We start from the raw sequence: 26,710 nt of genomic DNA, 5'->3' as shown, positions 1-26,710 counted from the left end.
AGTTTTACATTCCTCCTCAAATTTGAAGTGTTGATTGCTGTAACAGTGGGAAACATAAAGAGGAGGGGCTAATCAAGATTACTTGAATTTTGAACATCTTTAAGTCTCTCCAATTCTCTTCTCCATGATACATCGATCTAAGTTTTGCAATCCTTCTCCACATGCAATTCCTGCCAGATCTGTAAGTCAACTAGTCTTTGGTTCTGGCAGTGTTCTTACAACAGCCTCCTCCATGCTTAAATTTATAGCTGAAATAAGTAAAAGGAAAGAGAATTAGAGAGAGATTAAAGAAATCTAAAAAGACATCAAGACCTTTTCTTTTAAGTGACCAAAAGTTTTACTGGAACTCGCATGAATATTTAGTTCAGCTGTAAGCCAGGAGCAAGTCAGTGCTTACCTTGCAGATCAGTGACGTGTTGGCCCCAAGTCGAGCAGACTGGACACACTGGTTGGCTCCTTTCCCACCAAAACCAATGAAAAACTTATGTCCAAGGATAGTTTCTCCAGCTCTTGGCAATCGTGTAGTAAGGCTATTCCAATTAAAGCAATATTTACATATATTAGCAACTGAAAATAACAAGCATCTTCAAATTAAGAGTTACATTCTTATAATCCTAAATGGCTCAACAGTTAGCCAGTAAGACTAAAAAATACTCAAAAGACCTTTTAGGGTCTCTACTCCACATCCTACCAGTTTAAGTTTATTCCTTATATGCCACCCAGTCAAGTTTCTTGTTTATTACTCGATAAAGGGATTGCATTTCTTTCATTCATGTTTCATGTTTCTACAGGAAAAGAAGCACTTGATCCCTGACAGGGATTCCCCAGTGCTAACTCAATACAGATCTATATAAATCTATAGGTCTCACTGCTCATGGGTTTTCTACTGTAACATTCAGCTCAAGTTTACATATAGTTCTTTTAATTCCATTACATCTAATTATACCTTCCTGAACCATCCTTGAGTAATTTTTCACTCTGTTGGTGTTCACACCCCTCAGAATTGTAATTGTTACCAAAATCGTCCTCCCCTCTGCTGTCACTCAAGCACACTGTACATATTTAACATTTTTCTTTTTTAAGTTTTTCTCTTACAAATCAAGCTTTACAACTTCTCAGCATTTTGTTGTTTCTTGAATGCAGTCCAATTACATTTGCATCCTTCTGGGGATGGGTGCCCAGAACCAGATGCACTAATACAAGCTGAAAGCCATCAGGAGTGTATTCTGGTTTCATTTCCATTTTGGGAAAAAAAAGAAAACAAAACTGTAATTTCGTTAACCCTACTAGATGCTTTACTATCTCTAGTAAAACTTGAAAGGAAAAAAAGACACTACTGAGACGACGTGGAAGAATTTATCTGAACGCAAAAGACAACTGACTTTTGTCACTTTACTAATAAAGTACATAACTCAAAGATGCATTTACAACACTCGACCAAAATATCCACCTCCATGAGCCACACATTCCTGTTTTAAGGCTTAAAAATGTGATTTTTAAATCTCTTAAGCTCCAAACAAGTTCACAACACATGGGGACGGAAGGGATCCTATGATGTACTAGCAACCTGTTCAGTCAATGGCAGTTACCTCAGACAAGTTTCCAGAAGTCTGCAGGATAGAAGGGGAACATGGGGAAGGGGAGTAAAAGAATGCAAAAGAATCTGCCCTAATGATGAAGCAATTAACGTCAGCTCTGCTTGTCTTATAACATCTTTTTACCAATAAGCCTTATAACAGCTTTAAAATCCAAAAACTGAGTTCTGGGCTTCTCAGCACAAGAGAGACATGGAGCTCCTGGAGCAGATCCAGTGGAGGGCAACAAAGCAGACCAAGGGACTGAAGCATCTCTCTTATTAGGAAAGGCTGAGGAAGCTGGGCTTCTTCAGCCTTGAGAAGAGGCAACTGAGATGGGACCTCATCAAAGTCTTTAAGTATCTGAAGGGAGGGTATCAAGAGGATGGAGCCAGGCTCTTCTTGGTGGTGCCAGGCAATAGGACAAGAGGCAATGGGCAGAAACTGATGCACAGAAGAGTACTTGAAGTAGAACTACTACTCTGCTTGAAGAAGAATTTCTTTACTGTGCAGGTCACCAAGCACTGGAACAGATCCAGAAAGGTTGTGGAGTCTCCTTCACTAGAAATACTCAAGAATTGCCTGGACACAATCCTGTGCAGTGTGCTCTAGGATCACCCTGCTTGAGCAGGGAAGCTGGAGGAGACGACCCCCTGTGGTCCCTCTCAACTTTAACCATTATGTGACTCTGTGAAAACTGCCAGTTCAGAACACAAGATTAGATATTACGAAGAAATCCTTTAATGTAAGGGCAGTGAGACACTGGAACAGGTTGCCCAGGGAGGTTGTGGATGCCCCAACCCTGGCAGTGTTCAAGAGCAGGGTGGAGAAGGCCTTGAGCAACTGGTTTACTGGGAGATGTCCCTGCCCGTGGCAGAGGAGGTTGGGACTAAGTGATCTTAAAGGTTCCTTCCAACCCTGAACGTACTATGATTCTACGCTTCTGCACTAGGCAATCACTACAGATTGTTTTTTGAATGATATGAAGAATAATCTGAGCTTATGCTGTAACTTCTGGGGCATAAGGGTGTTTGCAGAATCTCATGGATTTAATGACAGAACAGAGCCTAATTCACTGTAAATTCTCAGGAAGAAGCAAACATTTTTTTCTCCCTCTAATTTTCAATTCCAGCATGCATCAGTCCAAAGGTTTAGGATCATTAGAAAATCAAGAAAACCCCAAATGAAACTAGCAAAGTTAAGTAAGTCCCGAAGTCCCAGAAATTAGGATTTTGGCTTTGAAGGAGTTGTTACACATCTGTGCTTCATCAGTAGTTACAGTTTCTAGAGAGACCAAGGTAGGGATGCAAACTCTAAGTAGGGACATCCACAAGCAAAGCACCCCAGATTTTACTGTGAGGGTACAGCCTGTGAGTATATAGCCAGTAGGTTTATTTTCTGGGAGTGACCACAGATAAACCCCAGAAGAGTCACACATTCAGCTAATAGCACTGGTTTCCAGAGAGGCAGAGCTGGGAACATTTTGTGGAGAAATGTTTAAACAATTTTAAATAAAAATCAACAGATTTTTAGAAATACACTTGTACATACCTCATATACATACATACATACATACATACATATATATATATATATATATATATATATATATATATATTTATATATACATGGAAAGAGTTGCTAAGTTAAAACTATTTGCCCACAGCCAGCATCTGGCACGTTGTTTACAACACTGAGTAGCTCTACAGTTTCAGGGAACAAGGCGTAACAATAAATAGTATTGATAAATAGTAATAGATAAATAATGTTCATTAATGGTAACACAGGTAATTTATCACCATTTTTACCGCTGGAAGCCTAGTAGAGATGGTTGTGGACCAGAGAGTGAAGGCCACAAAACTTAGTTGAGGAAGCTCCTCTTTAGCCAGTGCCCGGGTACTGCACACACACATCTAAAATTTACGTGCCATTCAGCAAGGAAGGGATGTTTTCACCCAGCCTTGGTAATAAATAGTAACAGCAGTTCTTGTACCATTCCTTTCATCCACAGATCTCGCTACACCTTAAAAAGCAGAACATCATTATTCCTGTTTTGTGGGTATGGAACTTAGTCAAGGCATTTTGCCTTTTCATGCCTTAGGTCAGTCAAGAAGCCAGTGGCAAAACCAAAAATAGAGATCAGCCCAATCCACCAGCTCATACTGTCTTCTCATTTAAATTATGCAGTATGAAAATGGTATCAAGTCTCAATTCATTTTCATTCCTTAGGCTGTTTTTTTCTTTTAAAGATTATAGCTTTTCCTAAACAGAATTTTCTTCCACAAAAAGCTAATACATTTTTAGACAAAGATTTACAAGTGTGACATCCCAGCACACTTCTGCTAATAGCACTGCTCAGAGGTCATATGCATTTTCAAGAAGTACGTTCAACCATAAATATTGTTGTTTTAACAGTGGCCAGACTACGACTTGGTTCTTCTCTCTTTTATGTTGGCATCAACGTGCAACTCCAGTGGAAGCATCATAATTTCACTAGTGAAAAACCAGGCTTGGTGAGAGGAGAATCTGGGCCTCGCTGTTTCAAGCAACATGGCCTGTGGGAATCAAACAGCTTGCGGAAGATGGGGATATGACCTTTTTTATTGCGTTGATGGAAAGGCACAAGGCAAAGGGCAAAAGATCGAGTTGGAATAGTGATTTCTAATTAGCCAGTTCTAAAAATAGGCTAAAACAGACTAAGCAAGAACAAGCAGCAGGTTCCTGTAGTTCACTGGAAACAAACCCTTCACCTTATTTCATTTTAGGCATGATTGCCAATCATTCCAGACCAATTCTCCACTCCAGAAGCCTATTTTTATTCTCCTTATTAAACAAATTCAGAGAAATGATCTATATATAAGCCTGGAGGTTTCACTTTCACTGAAACCAGTATTCAAGAATTATTTTTTTTCTAATATAGTGCTATTCTCTCATCATTTAATTCTTCAACTATACTAACTTCTGATTCACATCAGACAATTTTAATGAGTATTTCAGGCTTCTGTTAGAAGCAGGCAGTGATGAGTAATCTGTATGATTAAGAAACCCTATAAATTCTTGGCTTATTGATGGTACCACAAAGAATACTCAAAATAGCCTAAAAGTGATGAAACAGCTAATGTTACTCCAAAACTAGGCTAAATAAGTTAATTAGAAAAACTGTCACATGGGCTTTCAGAGTTGTTACATAAAATGTTTTGTAAAGCCATTTACAACTTTGACGTAATCTGAAAACACTGACCTGAAAAACCCCATATAAGCTACTATTCAACATACTTCCCTTTGCTTATGTGACAACTTCTGCTCAGCTTTGAGGGGATAAATGGTGCAAAGGATACTGAGCTGTCATGTCTTATGAACAGCCAGAAACTAAACTTGAAAATCCCCAACACTTATTAGGTGTATAATAAAATTACTGTATGTTTTACAAATTGTACATTGTATTACTGCATCACATTTATAGAAGAAAGTTCAGATTAAAACATCCTGGATTACTTTGGACATCACAAACAAGGAATACAATCCCTCAGAATTTCAACTGAGTTTTTACAAAACAATATTTAAATGTAAAGCACAGAGCAATGTTGCCCACATTTGTTGGTGACAAATGAAGGATCATATATCCACTTATGCTTCAGAGGTTTGGGATGAAAAAAGGTACACACATAAGAGTTTCACCACTGCAGTAACTTCAACCCTCTCTTCCAGTAAGTGTGTGCCACAAGTTCCCTTAGAGGCTAGAGCTGATTAGCATTTTTATTTTCATACGGACACCCCTTTGGAGGGATGGCATTAAAACCAGAACAGAACCCTTTCCTACTGTGTTGAAGCACTGAATCAGAGGTGAAAGCAGAACATACTGAGTCATTAATGACCCTTTCCCCGGTAATCTGGGTTTTCTTGAAAAGTTCCCATCTAAGCAGTGACTAGATCATACTGGGAGATAGAAAGTATGAAGAAGGAAGAAAGGGAAAGGGAGAAATGTATATGAAGCAGCATTTGCATAAATTAATCCTGAAATTAATCATGGTTTGCTTCCGATTGTTGACACCTACCCAGTGTCTGTTCATTGTTTTCAACACATGAAAGTACTACAAACATGTATTACTGCTGTTAGCTTCAGCTGATGTGAAACTGCCCTCTCCTCGGCAGCATTTTCCCACTGTTTCTCTTGTACTGCTTTTATTGCTTATGGAGCCTCCTAATTCAAAATGGTTTTGTTCAGAAGGTGATTTTTATTTGGATCAGCAAATTCGTCCAACTTACTGTACAGCAGCCAGGGTGAGCCAGAACCCGGAGGCCTGAAAAAGTGAGGGGAGGAGCAGGAGAGCCTCTGCTGGCAGCAGTACAGTCAGACTGCCCCGAGCCAAAGTTGGAACTTTTATTTGATACTACTTTGTGTGTTGAAAACAGTGAATGCCATGTAGCTAAGGTTTACTTAAGTAGTAAAGTATACTTAGCTCATTAGATATATTGAAGAAAAGCATAAAGTATCAGTATTTTTCTGAGAAATTATATGTATGAGAAAGGAAAATGAAAATTTTTCCCTAAAAAAAGCCCCAATAATATTCTCATCAGGCAACTCAAAGGAGAAGAGAATTTGTACATTAGATTAGATATCACATTACCTAAGATGATTGTCATTTAAATAGTATCAAAAGAAACATTCAGATTTTTTTTTAAATTCCTCAAGAAAGGTGAAGATGACCAGAGGTATGAAAATAGCAGCAGAAATACTGAATTAAAAACTTACTTAATAAAAAGGAATATAATATAAAGGTCTAGAATTTAGCTTTGATTCTGTTCTCCTTGCATCACTGAACAAAACTCGCTCTTTCCCCCCTCCCGGGAATTCCCTAGAATGGGGAAAATCCCAGTGAGATTAGAGTAGGTGGAACTAGCCACTGTCTAGTATATACAATTTACTGGCCTTTCATGGTTCTCAGAACTGAACAAATACAAAGGAGAGAATAGTTCTTGTCTCTAATATTAATACAACATTGTGGTGAAAAAGTCTCAGACCTCTTTTGGATCTGGCTTAACCTTTTGGTTTAGCCTTGGTCTGTTTTGTCTAGCTTCATTTTGAAGATGTGAACTTGTGCTATGGGAAAGTATCCATAACACAGAGACAAAAAGACCACAATCTTTTCAAAATCTGATGTTCTTGACTCATTTATGTTTTCATCCCTTTTAATCATCCACTAAAACATCTTATTGGAAAGTAGAAAACTTCCAAGATTTCTAAAGAGATTACCTCAGGAATTTAGTTAACTACAGCTTGGTTTACGTGTGGAGCAATCTGGTTCTAGGTTCGTAGCCTCCCTTCAGATCTTTAATGACTAAAAACCAACTAAAAATCATAGTAGATCTCTATTTTTTCTTCCTCCTATGTCCCTGAACATGACAAGGTTTTCTGTAAACAAAACAAACAAACAAAACAAAACACAAAACAAAACAAAAAAGATCTTTTCAGACAATTAAAATACTTCCTTACTGCTTGCATGTTTGATAATCTGGGTTCTCTCTCTAGTCCACAGTAATGAACACTGTAGAAACACTACCCAAGCTGGTATCAGGCACAATAATTGATGCTTAAAGAGAAGCCTTTTTTGCAGGACAGTGCTGAAGCACAGTGAGATGCAAAGGCTCACCCATTCAGAGTTTTTTTTAAAACCTGTTTGATTTTCCATCAAATACAGTTTGTCACCACAACACAAACAAATTGGTGCAAAGCAGCAGGAATCTGTTCGATCAGTTTTGTCACAGAGAAAATATGTATTTTATGAAACACAAATATATATATATATGTTTTAACAGACAAATGGTTTTATAGATCACATTACTGAGTGGATAAACAGTCGAACTGAAACAACTGTAGAAAATCTCTAGCAAGGGAGAAAATTAAATTAAATGCTGTAACTAGACATAGGAGGGCCATAAGGGTCATATCTTCTTATATGTGCAATCACAGCCTCAACTTAAAAAGACTAAAACTTGTAACACATAGAATGAGAACAGATGTCCACAGCACATTAAGAACTTCAACAAACATTTTTGTTGACCCTTTGTGCAGAATCAAATCTTACCCACCTAGATACTAAAAGACAAAACAAATATAAAGGCACCCAGATGAATGCCCTGAAGCATTTATGGTAGTGCACTGTTCTGCATTTCAGTGAAGTTATGATATCACCAAGACACCAAAATTCCTGAATTATATTACAAATATGAAATATTCAACTCAGCTAAATTATTTATTTGACTAATTACCAAAAGCAAAAAGCTTTCTTGTGGAACAACAAACCTGTAATAATTCCTCACACCATCAGCAGTTAACTCTGGGGAAAAGATGGGCACAACAGCGATGATAATGTGTGGAATGTTTAATTCTGAAGTAGAAGGTCTAAAGAGATTTAAAAACTCAAACAAAAACAAAGCTATCTTCAGATATTTACGTCTCAGCAAACATTCCATCATTCTTCCCAAACATCTGTTTTGTATTTAAGAGAGATTGTGGAAATTTTCAGAATTGCTACTCTCTAGCTTTATTTGCCTCCCACGTTGTTCTTCATTGATGTCTCTCGATGACATTATTTTTGGAATGGCAGTTACATAATTATTTTCAATGCAATCTGATGGTAATGTTAGAATACACTGTCTCTGAAACACGCTGTGCTCACCCAGGACTGAAGCAGGCTGCCTACAGTTCCTATGCTGAACAGAACATTCTATCATGATGAAATACTAGGGCTAGAGTAGAAAAGAAGCCCAACACAAAACAAAACAACCTTTGCAACCCAAGCAAAGAGTGATCTTTATATGCCCAAGGATAGATCAAGAACAACAAGACATGTGAACATTCATCTTCTCTATACCTCTTTAAAAAGGGATTTATCAAACAAGGAAAGAAGTGGAAATAATGTGGTTGGTTGGATAGGCCACAGGGTCCTTGTTCTTGTCATCATGATTTTTTAATATACTGGTAAATCAACAAAGTGTCTAAGTACAATGCTTCTTACAGAATCCATATGGGTCATGAATGAAAAGTATAACCAAAATAATACTTTGTTTACATATATGTATTCAATGTATCATAGATAATGAATGCAATTAATATATTTAAATATATTTATATTTATTATATGGGAATAGAATGGAATAGTTCGGTTGGAAGGGACCTACAACTATCAGCAAGTCCAACTGCCCGACCACTTCAGGGCTAAATTTTTGGTCAAGTTTTTACTTTGAAACTATCTTACTGCTGATTCACTGATATAAAAATTGTTCTCTGAAGTTCAATATAATTATAGAGGCATCAAATAACATCTTGGATTACAGTAACATTAAGGTTTTTAGGGCAAAGATGAGAATGTGCAGGGTGTGTGTGGCAGTGCCTGGGCTTTGCTGGCCAAGGTTAAGTCTGCTGTGACAGGTTGGAATCTCCTCCAGGCAAGTACCTTTACTTTTTTCACAATTTAAGTTCTCTTGGGAAAGGCAGATCCCGAAATATCAGAAAGAATGGTGTAATTCTGTATAACCCTGGCTTCTGATGCCTATCAATGGACAACTCCTATGACTCCATTAAAGCAAAAAATTTAATGAGCAGCAGGGAGTAAAAATTGAAGAAAAATCTACTCTTTTTGCTGCCTCAATAAGGAGTAATACAAGTTCCAGAAAAAACGTCGCTTTTTCCCAACAGGTCATTTTTTTACTTTGCCTTTTCTGGGGAAAAAAAATGAAAGAAACTGTGTTTTAAAAACAATTGAACAATACTAACAGGTACTCCCCATGAATAATACTAGTAGGATCAGACAATTAAAAGGAAGGTATATTTAATCCCATTACAGCTAAGAACATGGAAAATGCCTGTCTTTCCACATGAGTACTGAACTTGACTTGCTTATCTTTTATTTTCAGTGCTGACCAAAGTCTTTTTCTTTCTGTTGTTTTTACTACCAAGGTTTATGCATTTTGTATAAACAGGGATCTGAAAGAACAGAGGAAGTATAGCAAGTGATGGACAGAATAAATTAATGAAACAGAGTTATGATTCTTTGTATCTTTTGAAAGATGAGAGGCAGGAAAAGAGCAATACAGAAGAGAAGTACACTGTAAGAACATCATGTAGAAAGACAACAAGAAGAGGTGAAGACAAATAAGGGGAAATTTCATGGTTCAGGGATGACATGCTAGTTACCTAGTACAGCAAAAAAAAAAGGAGAAAAATAGACTAAATTCACAAATGGAAAGAAGAGAGAATAAAACAGAGGAGAGAACACACTGATATATTCAGGAACATTACCACCTTCTTATTTTATAATTAGTTGTCACAAAGATCAACGTGTTCTATAAAGTTGTACCTACTTAGGCAACATACTAGTAAAAAATAATTTTGCATTTTCTCCAGGCTCAAAGTACATGATACAAGAATCCTTAAGGGAGTCAGGATGTCAGGTTCAAATAACTTACTGCAGCTTGATATAGGAGCTAGCAACTGGAGCCATATAAAACAAGCAAACAAAACCTTACTGGTAAGCTCCTTCGGAAAGAAGAGCTCAGACAGCTCCTAGAGGCAACATAATATATTTGCCTGCCCAGAGTGTTTTTACAGAAATTTGTTACCATTGACTCTGTACGATTTTTATTGCAGCTTTTGATTTGTGCCAGCAGCTCTTTACTGTCAGGAGTACTGAAATTCACCCAGAGATATTTACGTCTAGAAATGAATCTAGGAAAATGGTTATTTCCATTCGCAGTACAGCCAGTAAGTAATTCATTAACAAGACAGAACTATTAATCATACCATTCTGTTGCTCACAAGTGGGGAGAAAATACAATATCTTCAGTGTTGGGTGTTAAAATATAGTGCCTAACAATTGCTTATTGTGACAAATACTTTCAAAGGAGTTCCTTTAGACAAATTCCCATTTGACTATACAGACTCTTGTGTGTCAAACACCTCCAGATTGAAAAGGCAAGAGATGTTTTATTTTAAATAGTCAAAAAGAATTTCCAGCAACGGCAGGAAAATAACCAAACCAATAAAAAGACTGTGGGAATTATATGGTAATAGTATTCCTCGGGGCTAGAAATTATAGATACATTCATGACATAACATAATATTCAATCTGTGTCATTGGGATACAGCAGAAGCCCAAGGACTGCCCTGGAGTACTGACAACGCCAGTGCCCCCTGGATTGCCATTTTGCATGCTATTTACTTGGAACTGCTCAGATGCCTAAGAACCATACAGAGAGCAAAAGGCGATAGTTGTTCTATGTGTAAAGTGGGATGTTACAAGGTGAAGCTGTGGCCATACCTTACAGTGCCTTCCTGAGACAAAATGACATCTTTCTGTAGCAGAAATGAACACAACTCCCCCTTACTTCCCATGTTGATACTGGGCATTCGGTAAACAAGCTTTTATCCCAACAGCCTCTTCCCTGATCATAACGTTATTGTTTCCTGACTTTTCATTTTCTTCCAAGAGAGGTATCACTCTGGGTTTTCCAAGGACAGATGAAGCCTCAGCCTGAACGTAGAATTACGGGGAAGCTGCACACTCAGGAGGTGCTGTAACTTCGCCTGAAATAGGGGCCAGGTCTGTTATGGCATTAGTAGTCTCCAAAAACTACATATAATAATTTTGTCTATCTGTCTTTTTATTCCAGCCTGATTTCATTTGCGTGAATGATAATGGGAAATGGAATTTCTTTCTACTGTAGTCACTAATGTTGGAATAATTTTGAAAAGAATCCTTTCACATCCTAGACTTCCTGTGAAACTGGACACATGCAAGTCCTAATACATACTTAGGGTACACCATTTCGACATTTTTTTCCTAATAGTCTTACCCAGATTGATTGAACAGATATTTTATGAGAGCTCAGTTCTGTTAGGTGGGAAAACAGACAGGTTGAAATGTACAGAGGTGTAGTGTATTTCTGAAATTAAATTACATTAATAAAAAATTACTATAAATTTTGTCTCATGTGGCAATGCATAGACTGATAATGTTCTTTCTCTATGAATTTTCATCTGATGTCTTTACTCTTGTTTAGGAAAGTCTACTTCCTTGGCTTAAAAATTTTTAAGTATTTGAAAGGATGAAATAAATTATGTTGTGAATCCACCATTCTCATCTTGCAGCATTAGCAACTGTTCTAGCACTGGACACTATATTTCAAACGGATGAATTTCCTTCTGCCATCCCAGTGTTGAAACCGGCCTCTGCTGTCACCAACCCATTAGAAAGCAGGTACACCCTTAGGAAGGTTCAACAAAGAGATTCAGCTACTGATAGCTGGCAAACAGGACACCCATTAAAAAGATGAAAAGAGTGATGATCACTTGATTTTCCTTCTGCGGGTAGCGTCTAATAGCTTACTGACCTCCAAAGGTAAAAAATGCCAGCCTAATGAGAGAATTGGCAATCTTGTGAATCTGTAAGTCAAGCATTTAAGTAGCTCTAAATAACAAAACCATAAGGAGTACCACAGGGTTTCAGACAAGTGTTCTTTGCCAGGCAAGACAACACAAGATGGAGTAGCTGATTTTCTTCTCCCATTAGGAAAATACACCCCAAAAACATATCACCTGCTAGGATCAAAACGTTTCTGGATTCATTTACTCCATTACCCAAGTGAACTCTCTAGAGAATTAAGCAATAGTTTCCCAGCTTCACATGGACTAAACCTAAAAGCTTGGTAAACACTAGTTTTATCTCACAAACCATAATTTTTAATTGTTAACACACATAGGAAAGGCATAATCCTCCACTGATGATATCATAGTCTACTGCCATGGAAATGACTGCAGTATCATAAACACAGGTTTAAGATGACCTCACTTTCATAGGAAAGAGGGAAATTTCACTGGAATGTGAATGACATAGGGAATAAACACACATAGATACTATACAGTGAAAAACTCTCTCACTAGCCAATTAAAATATGGAAGATGAAGACGACAACTAGACTTGCAGATGAACAGAAAAAGGGTTCTCCTGTCCAAACACTGCGTTACGGCTTATGAATCTTTGAACAGAGAGCCCTCTGAACTCCTGTCAGGGTTCCCCTTTGTAAGTTCACTACACCAGAGAGGAGTGAAAAATCCCTGCCCTGACAGGCTTACAGTTTAACCACAAGAACATGAACAAAGTATGGCTATAAGAGTACAGTGTAGGATCTCAAAACAACATTGTCGCTGGAATGCTTCCTAGGATGAGTAAGTACTTCAGAAGTGGGAGGAAGAGAACTCCACAGTCTCTTGAAGCACACAAAATAAGATGAAGTCAGACACAAACGCAGAAGTACAATCTCCATGTGGCAAGTGCTAAGAATTTTGGCATTGGCTCAGGAAAATACATATATTTAACCTTCAGCTCTGAAGTACTCTGAGAGACGTCAAACAACTCTAGGACTGGAAGCTGAAATTTGTGTGTAAGCTTTGTGTTGCCATGAGCCGGGAATGTCGAGCACTCTGCTGGACCCCAAGTTGAGATGAGACAAGAAGCTTGAACCAAGAACAGGGAGTGGAGAAATGTAGAAGGCGATAATGATCTCACTTAAGTAAAACCTTTCATCTTGAAGGATCTCAAAGCAATTTACAAACTCAAACAGACCAGACACTGCAGCTGGTAGGAACAGAAGCAGACAGCTGGGAACTCGTTCATGGGAAGGAGGAGGTAACAGAGGCCTTACTCAGTGCATATCTTCCAAAATGCTGCTGCCGGGAGAAGATAGCAGGACTAAATCAGAGCTTTTCCCTGGTCCTTGTCATGCAGCCATGTGAGAAAACTGCAGTAAGCAAACAGGCAGGCAGAGCTGACAGAAAGTGAAGGAAAAAACAAGGTGCCTCTGGACAGCAGGGGACCTGTCACTGTAAGAACTGTAGTTTCCCTACCTTTTATCTCAACTTCAACTCCCCAGACTCTTCACACTTTCTGCAATAAAACCTTAGGTCTTTCCATCTACCTTTAGCCATTTTTAACACTTTCCTCCAATTTTCTTTACCTTCTCCCCATATTTTTACAAAGCAAACTGCCCTTCTTCCTGTCCTCAGACTCTAAATTGTTTTCCAACATACAGTAGGGCAAATAGTGCTACTCTTGGTGACTGGGAAGCCAAAGAGGTTACTTCAGCTATGGCACTCATGTAGTATAGGCCTGACTGTAGTACCACAAAGGGTATTCTCTAGCTCAAAAACACTACTAAGTACATACTATTAAAATTTAACTAGATAAAAAAGTCTAAAGAACAAGAGGCATATTAGTTATTGCTGAAATGGAATTGCCTCTGGAAGAAAAGACAGTGCCTAATTAGAGTAGACAGCAGTGTAGGACACAAAATGAAGGCACCAAATGAAAGGGCAGGGACATTTCAATTAAACAGAATCCAGAAAGCAACAGTTTTTTTGCGCTTAACTTGAAAGACATTGTGAGACTCGATTCACATTCACATTTCCCGAGACTTTTAAAACTTCCCCTATTTCCATTTAGTAAGGGGAGGGAAAAAAAAAGTTTTCATGGATGAGAGCCAAAGACAAGGGCTGAGCAGGTGTTCTAGTACCACCAGTCCTTCTCAGAGAGGGCCCACAGCATCCTCTGTGGCACAAACAACAGTTTCTTTCAGAAGGTGCCAGCCGGGATCAATGGCGCACTGTCTCTCGCTTGGGGTTCATAACCTTAGTCGCAAATGCAGCTCTTGTAATGGGTTAAAAAAAGGCCCTGGTGGCCTTGCCCTAGTTATTTTGTGTTAATTTAGAAAGCACCCAAGCAGACATTTTCCCTCCTTTTTCCCTTTTCGATATTTTGCCTTTTTTTGTTAGAGGAACCTTGTTGGAAGCTTTTCAGGTGTGGAGTATAACACCAAAGACTTTTAACACGCCAGAACATTAAATGGTGTCTCACCCTAAAATAAACCATCACTCCGATCTTGCTGAGGGACAACAATTTAATTTCAGTTTACAGCAGTGAAAAGCTTCTTTGACATGAATGAACTTGGACCAGGCCCCATATCAGCAATGTCTGGGCCACTAGAGATATTCAAAAGCTATATATGCATAGAAGACAATTTTCTTAGTGAATGCCATTACTGAAGATTTTATCAACTTAATTCTTATCCCATTTTTCTTTTTGGGGCCCCTAGATACAACTTTTTTCCTGCTATGCAAGAGAAGGCAAAGAGAAGTTTCTCTAAACCACATTTAGGTCCTCCAAAATCAGAGCAGAACAACAAAATGCTGAGCCCATGCATGCAGCATTTACTACGCACCCACACTTTGCTAGGTCAGAAAAGAAGACATGGGGCAGACAGCACTGGCTCTGAAATCAAGCCCAGATTTTTCACCATTACATAAATGAAACAATTCACAGATGACACATTCTCTCATGCCTTGATGCCTTTCTCTGAATCCAGAAGATTAATTTCCTCAACTGGACTAAGCTTGTATTCTTTCACAGTTGTGCTTTCCCATGCTGCTGGCAATGGCAGATTGACTAGAACGAGGAGTGGCTGCTGCAGGGGAAGCATTACAGATAAAAACAAAAACACAAATGAAATGAATTTGAAGGATTCTAGAACACTTGGCTGCTAGGAGAAGCTGAAGAGCAGAAAAAAATATTAAAACAAGACAAAACCACTAAAAGTTGGTGACTGTGCATGCAGGAGAAATGGTGGAAATGAGAACATGTGGGAGACCCGGAAACAAAGCAAATAAGAAAATTAAGTCATATGTGAGATTTCCTCTGCTCACTCAAAAGAAATGGAAGAAAATTCCTCTTCATATTCCCACCAAAACCCCCTGAAATTATTGTTCCAAATACTGCATTTCTAAAAAAGAAAGTGCATACATAGGTTTGGATCATGGACATTCCTAATGTGCCAATGAGCCATTTTCTTCAGCACTTCAGCAGCCAGTAACCACCACTAGAGATGTAAGATGAAGACGCAGGATCTCACTAAAGGAGATACCTTTGCCATTTGGCCCAAGCAGAGGTTGCGCTCAGTTAGCAAAGGTGACGTGATGTGTTTGTCTGGGATGTTTATACTGGGTGTGTTTTGTCACTGCTGTCTGCTCCAGTTCAGCAACACAGTACTCTGTGTGTAGCTCAGTGCCTTCTCTGCCTTGCCTTTCTTCTCCCGCTGAATGATTTCAGCCAATCAGTTTAATACTCATGATAATTATTAAGGCTGGTTGTTACAACAGTAGGCTGGAAGCAGAAGTTTTACTTCTACTCTCTAAAAGGAGTGAAGCAACATGACGATAGGAAAGAGGTCCACAGAAAATTCTTTAAATTCTGAACATTCTCACAAATACAGTTTTCCAGTATTTGGACTGTGGTGTCATTCTCTTAAGTTAAACTGAAAAGCTGTTGTTTTTGTGACTGTCCAAAGACTGTTTTTCCATCTTACATTTTGTTCTGTGCTTGTGCTGTTTTCCATTGCCATGTCAAAGTTTCTCCTGTCTATTATAATTGTTTTAGTGTGTCTGGTTCTCATTGGTTTATATGTTTAGTCTTGTCCTGATTTAATATGAATTAAAATGCCAATGCCACAACCAGCCTGCAAGTATGAGTCAGAAGAGAAATTATTTAAATAATACTATGGATGGTACCCGTCTGGTTTGATATCTAGATCACACAGAATAATGCTGTTTTTGTTTTCTATTACTATTGCCTGCTATTGCCAATGAAGTGTTGATTGTGATTGTGACCACAAATATGTTTTGTTCCTGGTCCTACTAAGCCAAAAGAGTGTGGTTTACTGCATGTATGTACGTGAGGCTGTTTTGATCATGTGAAGCTCACTTTGGAAAACCCACATTCTGCCACTGCAGCGCTACAGCACAATGAGAAAAGAATTTCCAATGAGGACAGTGTTTTAAAAGCAAACCACTGGGCCTCTTCCCTTTAGACTTTTAAGACACACTACCCTTTTATCTGAATTTGATTATTTCTCAAAATTACATATGAATATCTGTCTTTAACAGAAGGTCTCTGTCCTTTTCTGTCTCGGTCATTACATAAGATACAGCAAATTTCAAACTGTACGTTTCCATTTCACGCAGAGGTTACGCTTCTTTAAATCATTAGTTTACTGTACTGAGTAAAAACGTTATGTGCCGATTTTTTCAGTGGTGAATCTGGCTACCATATGTTCAAAGGTAGCTTGAAACTTTTCACTACCTTGTCTCTACAGACCTGGGAATGCTTAACACTTAAAATCTGACACTATCATTTAAAGTCAGAGCTTCAGACAGTCTGAGTTTCCAGCTCTCCAGACAGAGGGACAAGGTTGTATTTTAAAAGGTCAACATGGTATCTTACCAGTTTGAGCTACAACACAACACTGTCCAGCTCTTACAGAGTCTCAATCAATACCATTATCTTCTAAGAAGACAGTCTTCAGTGTTGAGCAGTGAATATGCCCATGAAACACTATGTATCCAAAATTGTGTCTGACCTCCTCTGCGTGACTCTCACAAATTCATTCGGGCTCCCCAGATGGGTGACGGGCATTTAACATGATCACTGCTATCCAAGTCTCTCACATACTGAAACAACAGCATAAATGACAAACTCACAATCCCCAGAATGCTCTTTCATTCCAGCTGAAAAGAACCCTAGCTCTAAATCTAGAATATGAAGCCCCTTCTAAATCCCAGATACAAAGGCAGTCAACAGTTATGCTCCTGGCACCAATCCTAATCCTAACTCGACAGTTTTTACCACATTTAACAAAACTTGTTTATAGTTTCCTGTTCCACCTAGGTGCAACCAAGCCTACTGCTCAGTCCTTTCCACTAATTTTACACAGATTTTTGTAACCCAGGATACATTTAAACTATGTCTACACTGGTACTGAATGAGATTTTTTCCAGATTAAACTCCTGCCAGTTAAACTTAAACACTTTTTCTTATTTTATTAAGTATTTGCAGTACTGTGCTAGTAACAGAAAGAATGAAGCTGTCCCTTGCAAATTAGCTTATCACATATAAAAAGCTCTCCACTACTCCTTAAAGTTGAGGCTAATAACAGTTGAGTCAGATATATGCTTGTGATAGCATTTGTACAATTTAAGAAACCCTCTCAGCTGATTGAAAAATGAAATAGCTTTTCTTTGACCACTTAATCTCAGTGTAACAGCATCTATTGCTACAGCCTATGCTGTAATCTCTGGTTACAGTGTGGCCAGTTAATATGACTTCAAATGAATGATGTATTTCTATCACACCAAATTTGCAGCCAAGAAAAAAAAAAAAAAAGGAGGGGGGGGAAAGGTTTTCCTGTTTGTTTGTTTAAGTGTCAAGAAAAGCCCAAAGCTGCAGCTGTCAGAACTTTCTGATTATTTTTTCTCCACACTTTAGACAGGAAAAGGAACATCTTGAGGTTAAAGCACCACATTTTACATTTCAGTGCAACGTCACGAGCATCTGATAGCTCATTCACACATAAAACATCAAGATCAGTTCCACAGTTCTTACTCTGACTTACAAGACAACTATTCCCCTTGGAAAGCTGCCGTGTTCTGCAGATTACATAAAGCATTAAATCTTTCTGACACAGGTTCTATGATTATTAAAGGGGTTTAATTATTTCTGCAACACAAGTCTATGCCTAAATGGTACTTCTCAGTATATTCTTCTAATCTTATGTTCTGCACTTTCTTGGCCCACAGGCTTTGGTATAATTGTCTGTGGATAGAGAATTCTTTTTTACTGCAGAATTCCTAGCAGGACCAGTTGATGCAGTCCAGATACATAAACTTTTAAATCCTACTTTAATGAAGTCTGCATATATAGTTTAGAAACAGATGTGTCTAAAATAGTGCAAATCAAAGACTGACTTGCAATTTACTGGGACCGATAAGGTCAGTCAGTTCAGCTTAGGATTTGCATCGCTGCAAACTCCTGCAATTTTGCTTGAATTCTCCCGACATTTAGTATTCACTACAAAGCCCAGGCTACAGGAACCAGGACCTTTTCTGAGCTTCTGTACTTTAATTTTTAAAAGAATGTTTCCAGACCTTACCTATGCACAAAAAAAAAAAAAAAAAAAAAAAAAAAAAAAAAAAAAAAAAAAAAAAAAAAAAAAAAAAAAAAAAAAAAAAAAAAAAAAAAAAAAAAAAAAAAAAAAAAAAAAAAAAAAAAAAAAAAAGACAATGAGAAGCAAGTACTTAATTTGAAAAGCAAAATGCCCAGAAAAGGAATAAAAATAAATTAGGCATTCCTTTAAAAAACTGATGTAATAATTTAAATAAACAGCTTTGGGGTGTGGAGGTGCTAAATTTCTGAGGGCTTCCTATATCCACTTCTTGATCTGTTTGGATATGAGCAGCTTGGGAGGCATTCCCTCTTCCCCCTGCAATCCCATTTCAAAGTGTCACACAAAATGTTGCCTGCAAGTGATCAACTTACAACCTACTGTTTCATGGAGCTAACATCGGTTTCTTTGTCATACTGTTTCTTTCTCGTTTTTCCAGTGGTGACAAGTGCTTTGAACTGAAAACGTGTTACAGCTGACCAGCTTTATTTACTTCCACAAAATCGCGTCAGACTCCTCTGCTGGTAACAAGCCTCAGAGTTCACGGTTTCCCGTGCAGGTTACTGTAAAACGCTGCTTTCCTGGCCAGGCCAAGGCCGACCCACCCGGCACAGCTGAGAACACAATCCCCAGTCTCTCCTCTCTCCAGTCACAGACAGCTGATCAAAGCTCCAGCGCACAAACACGTTCAAACTTCTCCCCGTTCCCACACTCTTCTTTCAAAGCATTATTTGCGGGCTGACATCACCCGCGCCCAGCCGCCCCCCTGCACAGAATCCCAGGACGGGTGAGGCTGGAAGCGACCACAGCGGGTCACCTGGTCCAACCTCCCCGCTCAGGCAGAGTCATCCTAGAGCTCATGGCAAAGGATTGTGTGCAGACGGTTCTTGTGCATCTCCCGGGAGGGGGACTCCACAAGCTCCCCGTGCAGCCCGTCCCGGTTCTCGGTCCCTCCCCCGTCCCGGCCGCAGCCGCCGTTCCCTCTGCCCGGAGCCGAGCGCTCCGCCCCTGCCATCCCGGCCTGGGGAGGAACGTGACGCCCGCCCGGCTCGGCTAGGGACGATCCCGGCTCGGCCCGCCCGGGAGCCCTCGCTCTACGCCGGGCACCGCGACGCCCTGCGCTCCGCGACCTCAGGGCCGCAGGAAACCTCCTGGTGGTACTGACCTGACCAGGTCGGTCATGCAGGATCCCACCACCACCACCTGCGCGGCCATGGCGCCGGGCGGCCCCTGCACCCTGACCCGGCCCTTGACCCCGACCCGCCCGGCCCGGCCCGGCCCCGCCGCCGCTTTGCCCGTTGCCAGGGGCGACGGGCTGCCCGCGGGGGCCTTCGTCCGGCAGTGCTGCCCTGCCGAGCGCCTGCTGCCACGGCGGCTCCCCCTCCTCCTCTCTCCCTCGCCCCGCTCCGGCCCAGCCGCCACACAGCCCGCGCAGGCACTTGCGGCGGCCACCACTATCGGGGCCTGTGAAGACCCCTCCGGCCCGGGCGGGGACGGCGGCGGCGGCGCGGGGGGAGCGGCGGCGCGCAGGGCGCGCGGCGGGGCGGGGGCGCGCACGGCGGGAGCGGGGGCGCGCACGCCGTTGCCAAGCGGCGAGTTCCGGCCGCCGTAGGTAATGGCGGGGCCGGGCCGGGCGGGAGCGGGACGGGCTCGGGGAAGGGGGAGCAGCGGCGCTCCTGCCCCTCCCGGGGCGGCAGCGGGCGAGAGGGCACTCCGCGCCGGGAGGAGCTGGCCCGGAGCCTCCGGGGACCGCTGTAAACAGCGGCGCTGGGGCGGGGCGGGGCGGACGCAGCTCCGCGGGTGGTAGCCCCGCCGCCTTCGCACGGGGCGGCCCCGGCTGGGGAGGGAGTGGGGCTGGGCTGGGCTGGGCTGGGCTGGGCTGGGCTGGGTCGGGCCGGGGCCAGCCCGGAGGGAAACTGGAGTGCAGGAAGTTCCGCCTGAATACGAGGAACAGCATCTTTACTGTGCCGGTGACCGTACACCGGGACGGGCTGTCCAGAGAGGGTATGGGGTCTCCCTCTGGAATTCAAGAACCATCTGGATGCAGTCCTTTGCAGTGTGCTCTAGGATGACCCTGTCTGAGCCGGGGGGTTGGAAGATGACGCACTGTGGTCACTTCCAGCCTGACTCATCCTGGGATTCTGAGCGTTCTCCCGTCCCAGGGCTGAGGGAGCTCAGGGCTGTACCAGAGCCCCGCACATCCACATTGCCGGGCACATCCCGTGAACAGCAGCACGAGGTGCTCCTGGTGGTGGGTCCCCTCCTTTTCCCACTCACACCCGGACACCCGTTCCTGCCACCCCCAAAGTGTTTTAAAACCACACAACCATGTTGCTGACGGTCGCACCAAGAGGGTCAGACAAGGAAAGGTCCCCTCGTGCTCCCAGGCCTCCATCACAGTATTAGCCTTTGCCTTCTTAAAGCTTCACTAAATGCCCATGATGCTGTTGCGGGGGGTGGAGGGACAGAGTATCTCTCATCCAGACACTGTCCAGTGCCTGAAGCAGTGCCTGGGACCCCATGGTTACTGTGAGGCATATGTAACATTAGCCTGAAGTTATTCATCCAGCTGAATCTAAAAGGATTCAACTACTAGTTTTGTTTGCTTCTTTCAAATGTTTTGTTTTGTGAGGGAAACAGTCCGGTGAATTTTGTTTTTGTTAATTCCCTTGAGTTTGTTTGTGTTTGGTTTCCAGTACTGTGGGAAACTTAAGCTAGAGGGGGGGGAAAAAGTATATGACATCTGAAACTTAAGAAAATGGTACAAATTGTGTTCTAATTTATAAAACCCTTTGCTGACAAAATAAATGAGTTTAACTGATATAGTTTATTATATAGAAGGTATTGTGATTTTAAAAAAAATTGATACAATAAAATCAGCAAAAATTACTAACAGTAATTTATATCTTGTTTTGACAATATCTGCAAATTTTGCTAACAAAAAGTTAAGGACTCTCATTCTGCAGTTCATTTTGGAAGGTGCATCTGATCAGCTGTGACTACCTCGTATATCTCTTATGTCTCACAATTTCACCCTCATAACACTTACAGTCCCCTTAAAATGTGCTAAAACCAGTTCTGAGATCCTCGTGTATAATAAGATTTCGAAAAGGATAGCTTGTTTTTCAGCATTTTGTCATGGTTTAAGTTCTTATCTTCATTAGTCCACCTGCCCCCTGCTTGAAGTTACTCTTCCCTGCAGCAGGGCTGGCAGACTGAAGTATGTGCCCTGTTTCAGCCACTCTTGTGCAAAGTGTTTTAGTTTAAACTCATCTTTATTAGCAGTTCAATGTAAACCATTGGACTTTGGATTGAAATAGGTCAAGTGTGGGCTTGTGTTCTCTCAGTCCCTCTGGGGAAGAATAAAGGTAAGTAAGCAGTAATTTTTGGTAGAAAAGTACCAAACAGGAGGTAGCGCATTAAATTGCTGTAGATGTTTGCTAAGCAAAGTTAAGTTGTTGCCATTGTCAATTACAGCAAATGATATATGTGAAGAGAACATATTATATGCCAGGGCATGGATACTTAGTCTTCAGTTTCTTTGCTGCCATAAAATGTTGGAGCCAGTGTATTAAAGATAATTACTGTTTTTAGGAAGTCTTACTTTATTAGTCTTTCTGTTTGCCTTAATGTGCCTGGCCTTTGTTTTATTCAGATATGTTCCAAATAGCAGGACAAACGCTCTTTCTTGAGCATTGCTTTGTATTGCTTCAGTGTGAATGACTTGCATGAGAATAGAATGTGAAAAAGAATGTTAAATTAATGTTGCTCCCAGTCACAGAAGACTATTAGTTTGTAGAATATCCAGTAGTTATTAACCAATACTTGTAAACTGAGTGTGAGAAACAACAGAAAGTTGTGGTTATTGCCATGAGTTGTTCACGCTCTCTGTAGAACACTTATTAATGCAGAATTTTGTAAGAGAGTGAATGCAGTGTGTATTACTGTTTTTCAATTAAATGCATGTTTTAAAAAATATCTTCTAATGGTCAGAGTTTGAGTTCTTCTGTCTCACTGATGTGGCGTGTTTATGTTACCATCAATCATTTACAGCCTTTTTCTCCAAAACTGCCAAGTTCAGTTAATTTTCAGATGAAACTGTGCCTAAGAATATGGTAAAATATGTTAACATTTTAATAGTTTGATTAGCCTTCTTTTCTCCCACTCCTCTTAGAACAGTCTGTTCTTGTCCACATACCCTAGTCTTTCTGTGGTGCCATGAGTTAAAACGTGTACATGCTCAGTTTCTGCATTTCACCTAAAAAGCAACAGGTTCTTAAAGGGTGCTAACTTAGTGGTCTGTCTGAATTATCATAAGGTCACGCAAGTGCAGCATTTCTGAAAAAACTGTGCTTAAACTGTGTCTGCATCAGCTTCCTGATCTGTTATGTGAAGGAAGATGAAGGCGCTTTTCAAAGGGTATGGTGATACCACTGAAGGAGAAGCAGCGTTAGCCTTTAAAAGGCATCATGAAGTCCTAATGAAGTAGTGTTAAATTAATATTGATTATGAGTAGTACACTGGTGCTATTAGAAATTACACGTGGCAATACAAATAATCAAACCCCCCTTGGGCCCACTGCAGTTATTGTAAGGCCCATTGATTTCAGTGGGAGCCGAGCAAATGTGGCTTGTCAATTACAGGCCTAATGGAAATGCCCACAAGGAGGTCTAGGTTGTAAACTGTCAGAGTGGCCCTCAGGTTTTTTTTTTCTCTTTCTCGTTGGGATAGGACCTTAATTAAAGGAACCTGTATGTTGATATTGAATAAACGGACTTCATTGAGTACTGCAGAGTTAGGAGGAAAAAAACCTACCTGTTCTTATTTTTAGTTTATAAACCTGTGCACACTTAGTAGTTACTTGTAGTCCTTTGTGTGCTTAGCTTTTTTTTTTTTTTTTAATTTTGGTGTTTGCAGAATGCATGTGAATTTGCATCAAATAAGTGGGATATTTTTGGATTTTATTTTTTTTCTTTGCCATGCCTTTGCAGCTCAAGACAAAAGGAAGGAGGAACGTACTAAAATGTCACCTGAAGTTGCCTTGAACAGAATTTCTCCAGCGCTCTCTCCCTTCATTTCCAGTGTGGTCAGAAATGGAAAAGTAGGATTGGATGCTACTAATTGTTTACGGATTACAGACTTGAAATCTGGGTGAGTTCCTTGTCCAAGAAGAATACCCAGCCCGTCACAGTTGAGATGTCTTTTCAGAACTAGATTTTATTAAGTTCGTGTGCATTTAAGCTCTTTGAATATAGCTGGAGCTGACATGCCAGCTACATTACTTTTTGTCTTACTCCCATTTTGTAGTTTGGGAGACTTAATTTGTCATATTGTTGGCAATAATAATCTTGTTAAAACACTTTCATTGCTGCCACTTGATAGTGCTGGTTTTCAGCAGGGAGACGGTTACAAACATTTTTCGCTGTTGTTTACCACTTGCTTACTCGATCTTCTCTGTAAATTAAAAATTGAAGATAAATTTTTGTGACCTTATCTGTAGCTATGAATGTGTCAAAACTGAAAAAATCCCCAACCCTTCTCTTTTATCTGACCTCCCTCAACTTCAGTATATCAAGTGGCTGTAGTGCCAAGTGTTTGAAATAGGCCAAGCTCCTTCTTTTATTTTTAATTCTAGAAGGGTTTAGATTAGCTTACAAGTTGTGATAAAATTTTGGGATTCAAAAAAGATGAAGAGACTCGGGTGTGTAACCTCTGTGAATGGTACACTGGAAGAGTAAAATGCTCAAAGTAGATTTTACTTTGCATAGGGGAGACTCCCAAGGTGGCTGATAAAAGAGAACGTGAGATAAGACGTGTCAGAAATTGCTTTATTCTTTTAGAGTTGAGCATCTAACAGCACCCATTGATTCAGGTATTTATTTTGACACTGGAGCTCAGAGCCTGAAATTTCTTTTCCTTAAAGTATCTAAGTCACCTGTTTTGTACAAACTATTGCTTTGTGTACCATTTCACATGATAGGTAATGCAATCATTGATCTTGAGATCTTGAGAACCACCACAAACCAGTGTTGTTAAAAATTTAGTTCTGCTGAAAACTGTTTATTATGCTCCTGTAGGCTGTTTTATTATGGTTCCATGGAGAGCTTGGGAGGTGCTTTTCTGGTGGTTATAATGCCTTTTCAGGAGGGAGGCTTGAATTCTAGGGTTAGTTTGAAAGCAACCACTTGCTCCCTGTAAGGTGCTGTGACAGAGTACAGATTTACTTGGAGGTCTAAGAAGCCAGGACTTTGTCGTTAGTGTTGACTGGCTTGACATTTAGGCTTGCAAATTATGTAAGATGGGCTGAGCAGTTCTGCACCTGCTGCCGTCATTTCATGCTTGCTTACTGCTGAGCTAGTTTTCTAGGAAGGTTGAGATGGGAGCTGTTGAAATCTGAGAGGAAGGAATACAAAGAAAGTAGAGAGAAAACACACCTGTAGTTGGTGGTAACAGTATCAGTTTGTTGGGAGGTAGATAAGAGTTTTGATCTCTGCCCACTGAATGCTTACGGTGCCTGCCTGCATTTAAATGAATAGATTGAAATAACAAAAAGCAGTATTTTCTAACTGACTCTTTTCAGCGGTACTTTTAAAAGGTGTCCAACATTTTTGGCCGATGATCTTACCAAGAAATCTTACTTTTGCTATATCCTGAATGTTTTCCAAGACTTTATTCTGTAAAAACTAAAAGCTGCCACCAGCTGCATCTGTCACCCAAACCCAATGATTCAAATTGTGTAGTCACTGTGTTGAACGTGGAGTTTATGCACAAATAAAGCACCTGACAGAGATTGTCTCATACCTTGTTTAAAGACATAGGCTCAGCTGTATGCATGTGCTAGCAATATTGTTTTTTCTGGTTCTGGAACATAGAAATGAACCTCATTTTTGTGTTGGGGCTTTGTTTGGCTTGAGATTATTAGGAGATGGAGTTGGGATACTCAAGATTCTGCATTTAGTTGAGAATTATTTTTGAAGGGTGTTTTTTTTTGGTGTGGCTAAGTTACTTAAAAACATTGTTTTAAACAGGATTAATTAGCAATTGCTTGAAATTTCTTTGAAATGGAAATTTCATGCATGTGTGCTTTTAGGAAAGATTTTTGTTGTTTATTACAAATAATTCATTGTTAGCTTATTTATGAGACTAAACTTTGAATTTATGCATCAGGGTGGAAATGCAGAGTTCTTGTGATTTAGTGTCTTATGATGTCACTGAACAGGTAAGCAGTGTAAAATTACTTAACATAAGATGGATGCATCACAGTATTAGAGGGAAGTCCTTTCCATAATTGAAGACCTAGTTCAGTGGTCTTTAACTTTAATATAGGAGCCTTTGGTTCTCCGTAGACTGTTTCCGAGAGTCCCATGTCAGTTGATAGAATAGCTAAGTCCCCAACCCACTGTGTTGTTAGTAGGTTTAAATTTGTTTTGTGCCTCTAAAGGAAAACTTCATAGGTCTCTGAGAGTTCAAAATGACTTGCAGACCATAGGTCTACTCTCCTTCCCTGCCCTTGCATCCCGAGATGATTCAAACCCCTGTGTACTTTCACTTTTGTGAAGCTTTTTTAAAAGGGAAAAGTGACAATGCAGATGAAATAATCAGCAGAGGTAAATGTAGGTGATATCCACTTCTGTTTCTGAAGAAACAGAAGTATAAGGCCATAGAAGTTGGACGTAAACATAGATGTTAAACAGGAGGAAAACGAGGATAACTGTTTTTAGAGAAATGGGGGTGAGGTACAGAACATTAATTGCAAAATTCCCTTTAGTTTCAATGGTTGAAGTCAGGCTTTCAACTTAAAAAGCAGAACAGGCAGCTGAGGAAGAGGTGCTAAGTTAAATGTTTGAAGTCAAAAGACAGTTCTCAATCTCAAATGAATATGACCGTTTTAGAAGTACTGTTGGTTCAGAAACTGCTTTTGAGTAGTGATTGTACGTTTATTGACAAACAAAAGGAGTTGTACACACCTTAGTTTAGGTTGTGTACTAGATTGAGTCTATTACAGAATGCGCAGCTATTTTGTGCTTTAACTGGTGTGTTGTGTGGAAGATTTTTAAGAATAAATAAATACAATCTTACTGTAACCTTTA

General features: G+C 40.2%; 2 protein-coding genes across 3 annotated transcripts in view; one reads left to right on the top strand and one right to left on the bottom strand.

The window, feature by feature from the left end:
- RBKS (ribokinase) overlaps positions 1–20,034 on the bottom strand; it is a 69,847-nt gene extending 49,813 nt beyond the window's left edge. Inside the window, exons 1-3 of one of the 2 annotated variants that reach the window (XM_027887078.1) lie at positions 19,786–20,034; positions 18,206–18,271; positions 398–530 (exon numbers count right to left, since the gene is read on the bottom strand). In XM_027887078.1, coding sequence (XP_027742879.1) covers positions 398–530; positions 18,206–18,271; positions 19,786–19,835 — 249 coding nt within the window. In that variant the 5' untranslated portion in view covers positions 19,836–20,034. The remainder of the gene's footprint in view (positions 1–397; positions 531–18,205; positions 18,272–19,785) is intronic. The other variant, XM_027887079.1, reaches the window with a different exon arrangement.
- Positions 20,035–20,165: 131 nt separating this feature from the next.
- BABAM2 (BRISC and BRCA1 A complex member 2) overlaps positions 20,166–26,710 on the top strand; it is a gene marked incomplete at its 3' end in the record, with an annotated part of 36,935 nt that continues 30,390 nt past the window's right edge. The window contains exons 1-2 of the mRNA XM_027887068.1: positions 20,166–20,232; positions 23,612–23,771. Coding sequence (XP_027742869.1) covers positions 23,644–23,771 — 128 coding nt within the window. The remainder of the gene's footprint in view (positions 20,233–23,611; positions 23,772–26,710) is intronic.

The sequence above is a fragment of the Empidonax traillii genome, unplaced genomic scaffold (genome assembly GCF_003031625.1).
Source record: "Empidonax traillii isolate 1590-97213 ecotype Southwest subspecies unplaced genomic scaffold, ASM303162v1 scaffold202:size1011777, whole genome shotgun sequence".
Lineage (NCBI taxonomy): Eukaryota > Metazoa > Chordata > Aves > Passeriformes > Tyrannidae > Empidonax > Empidonax traillii.
The sequence above is the reverse complement of the archived record's forward strand: the minus strand, read 5'-3'. Positions and strand labels throughout refer to the sequence as shown.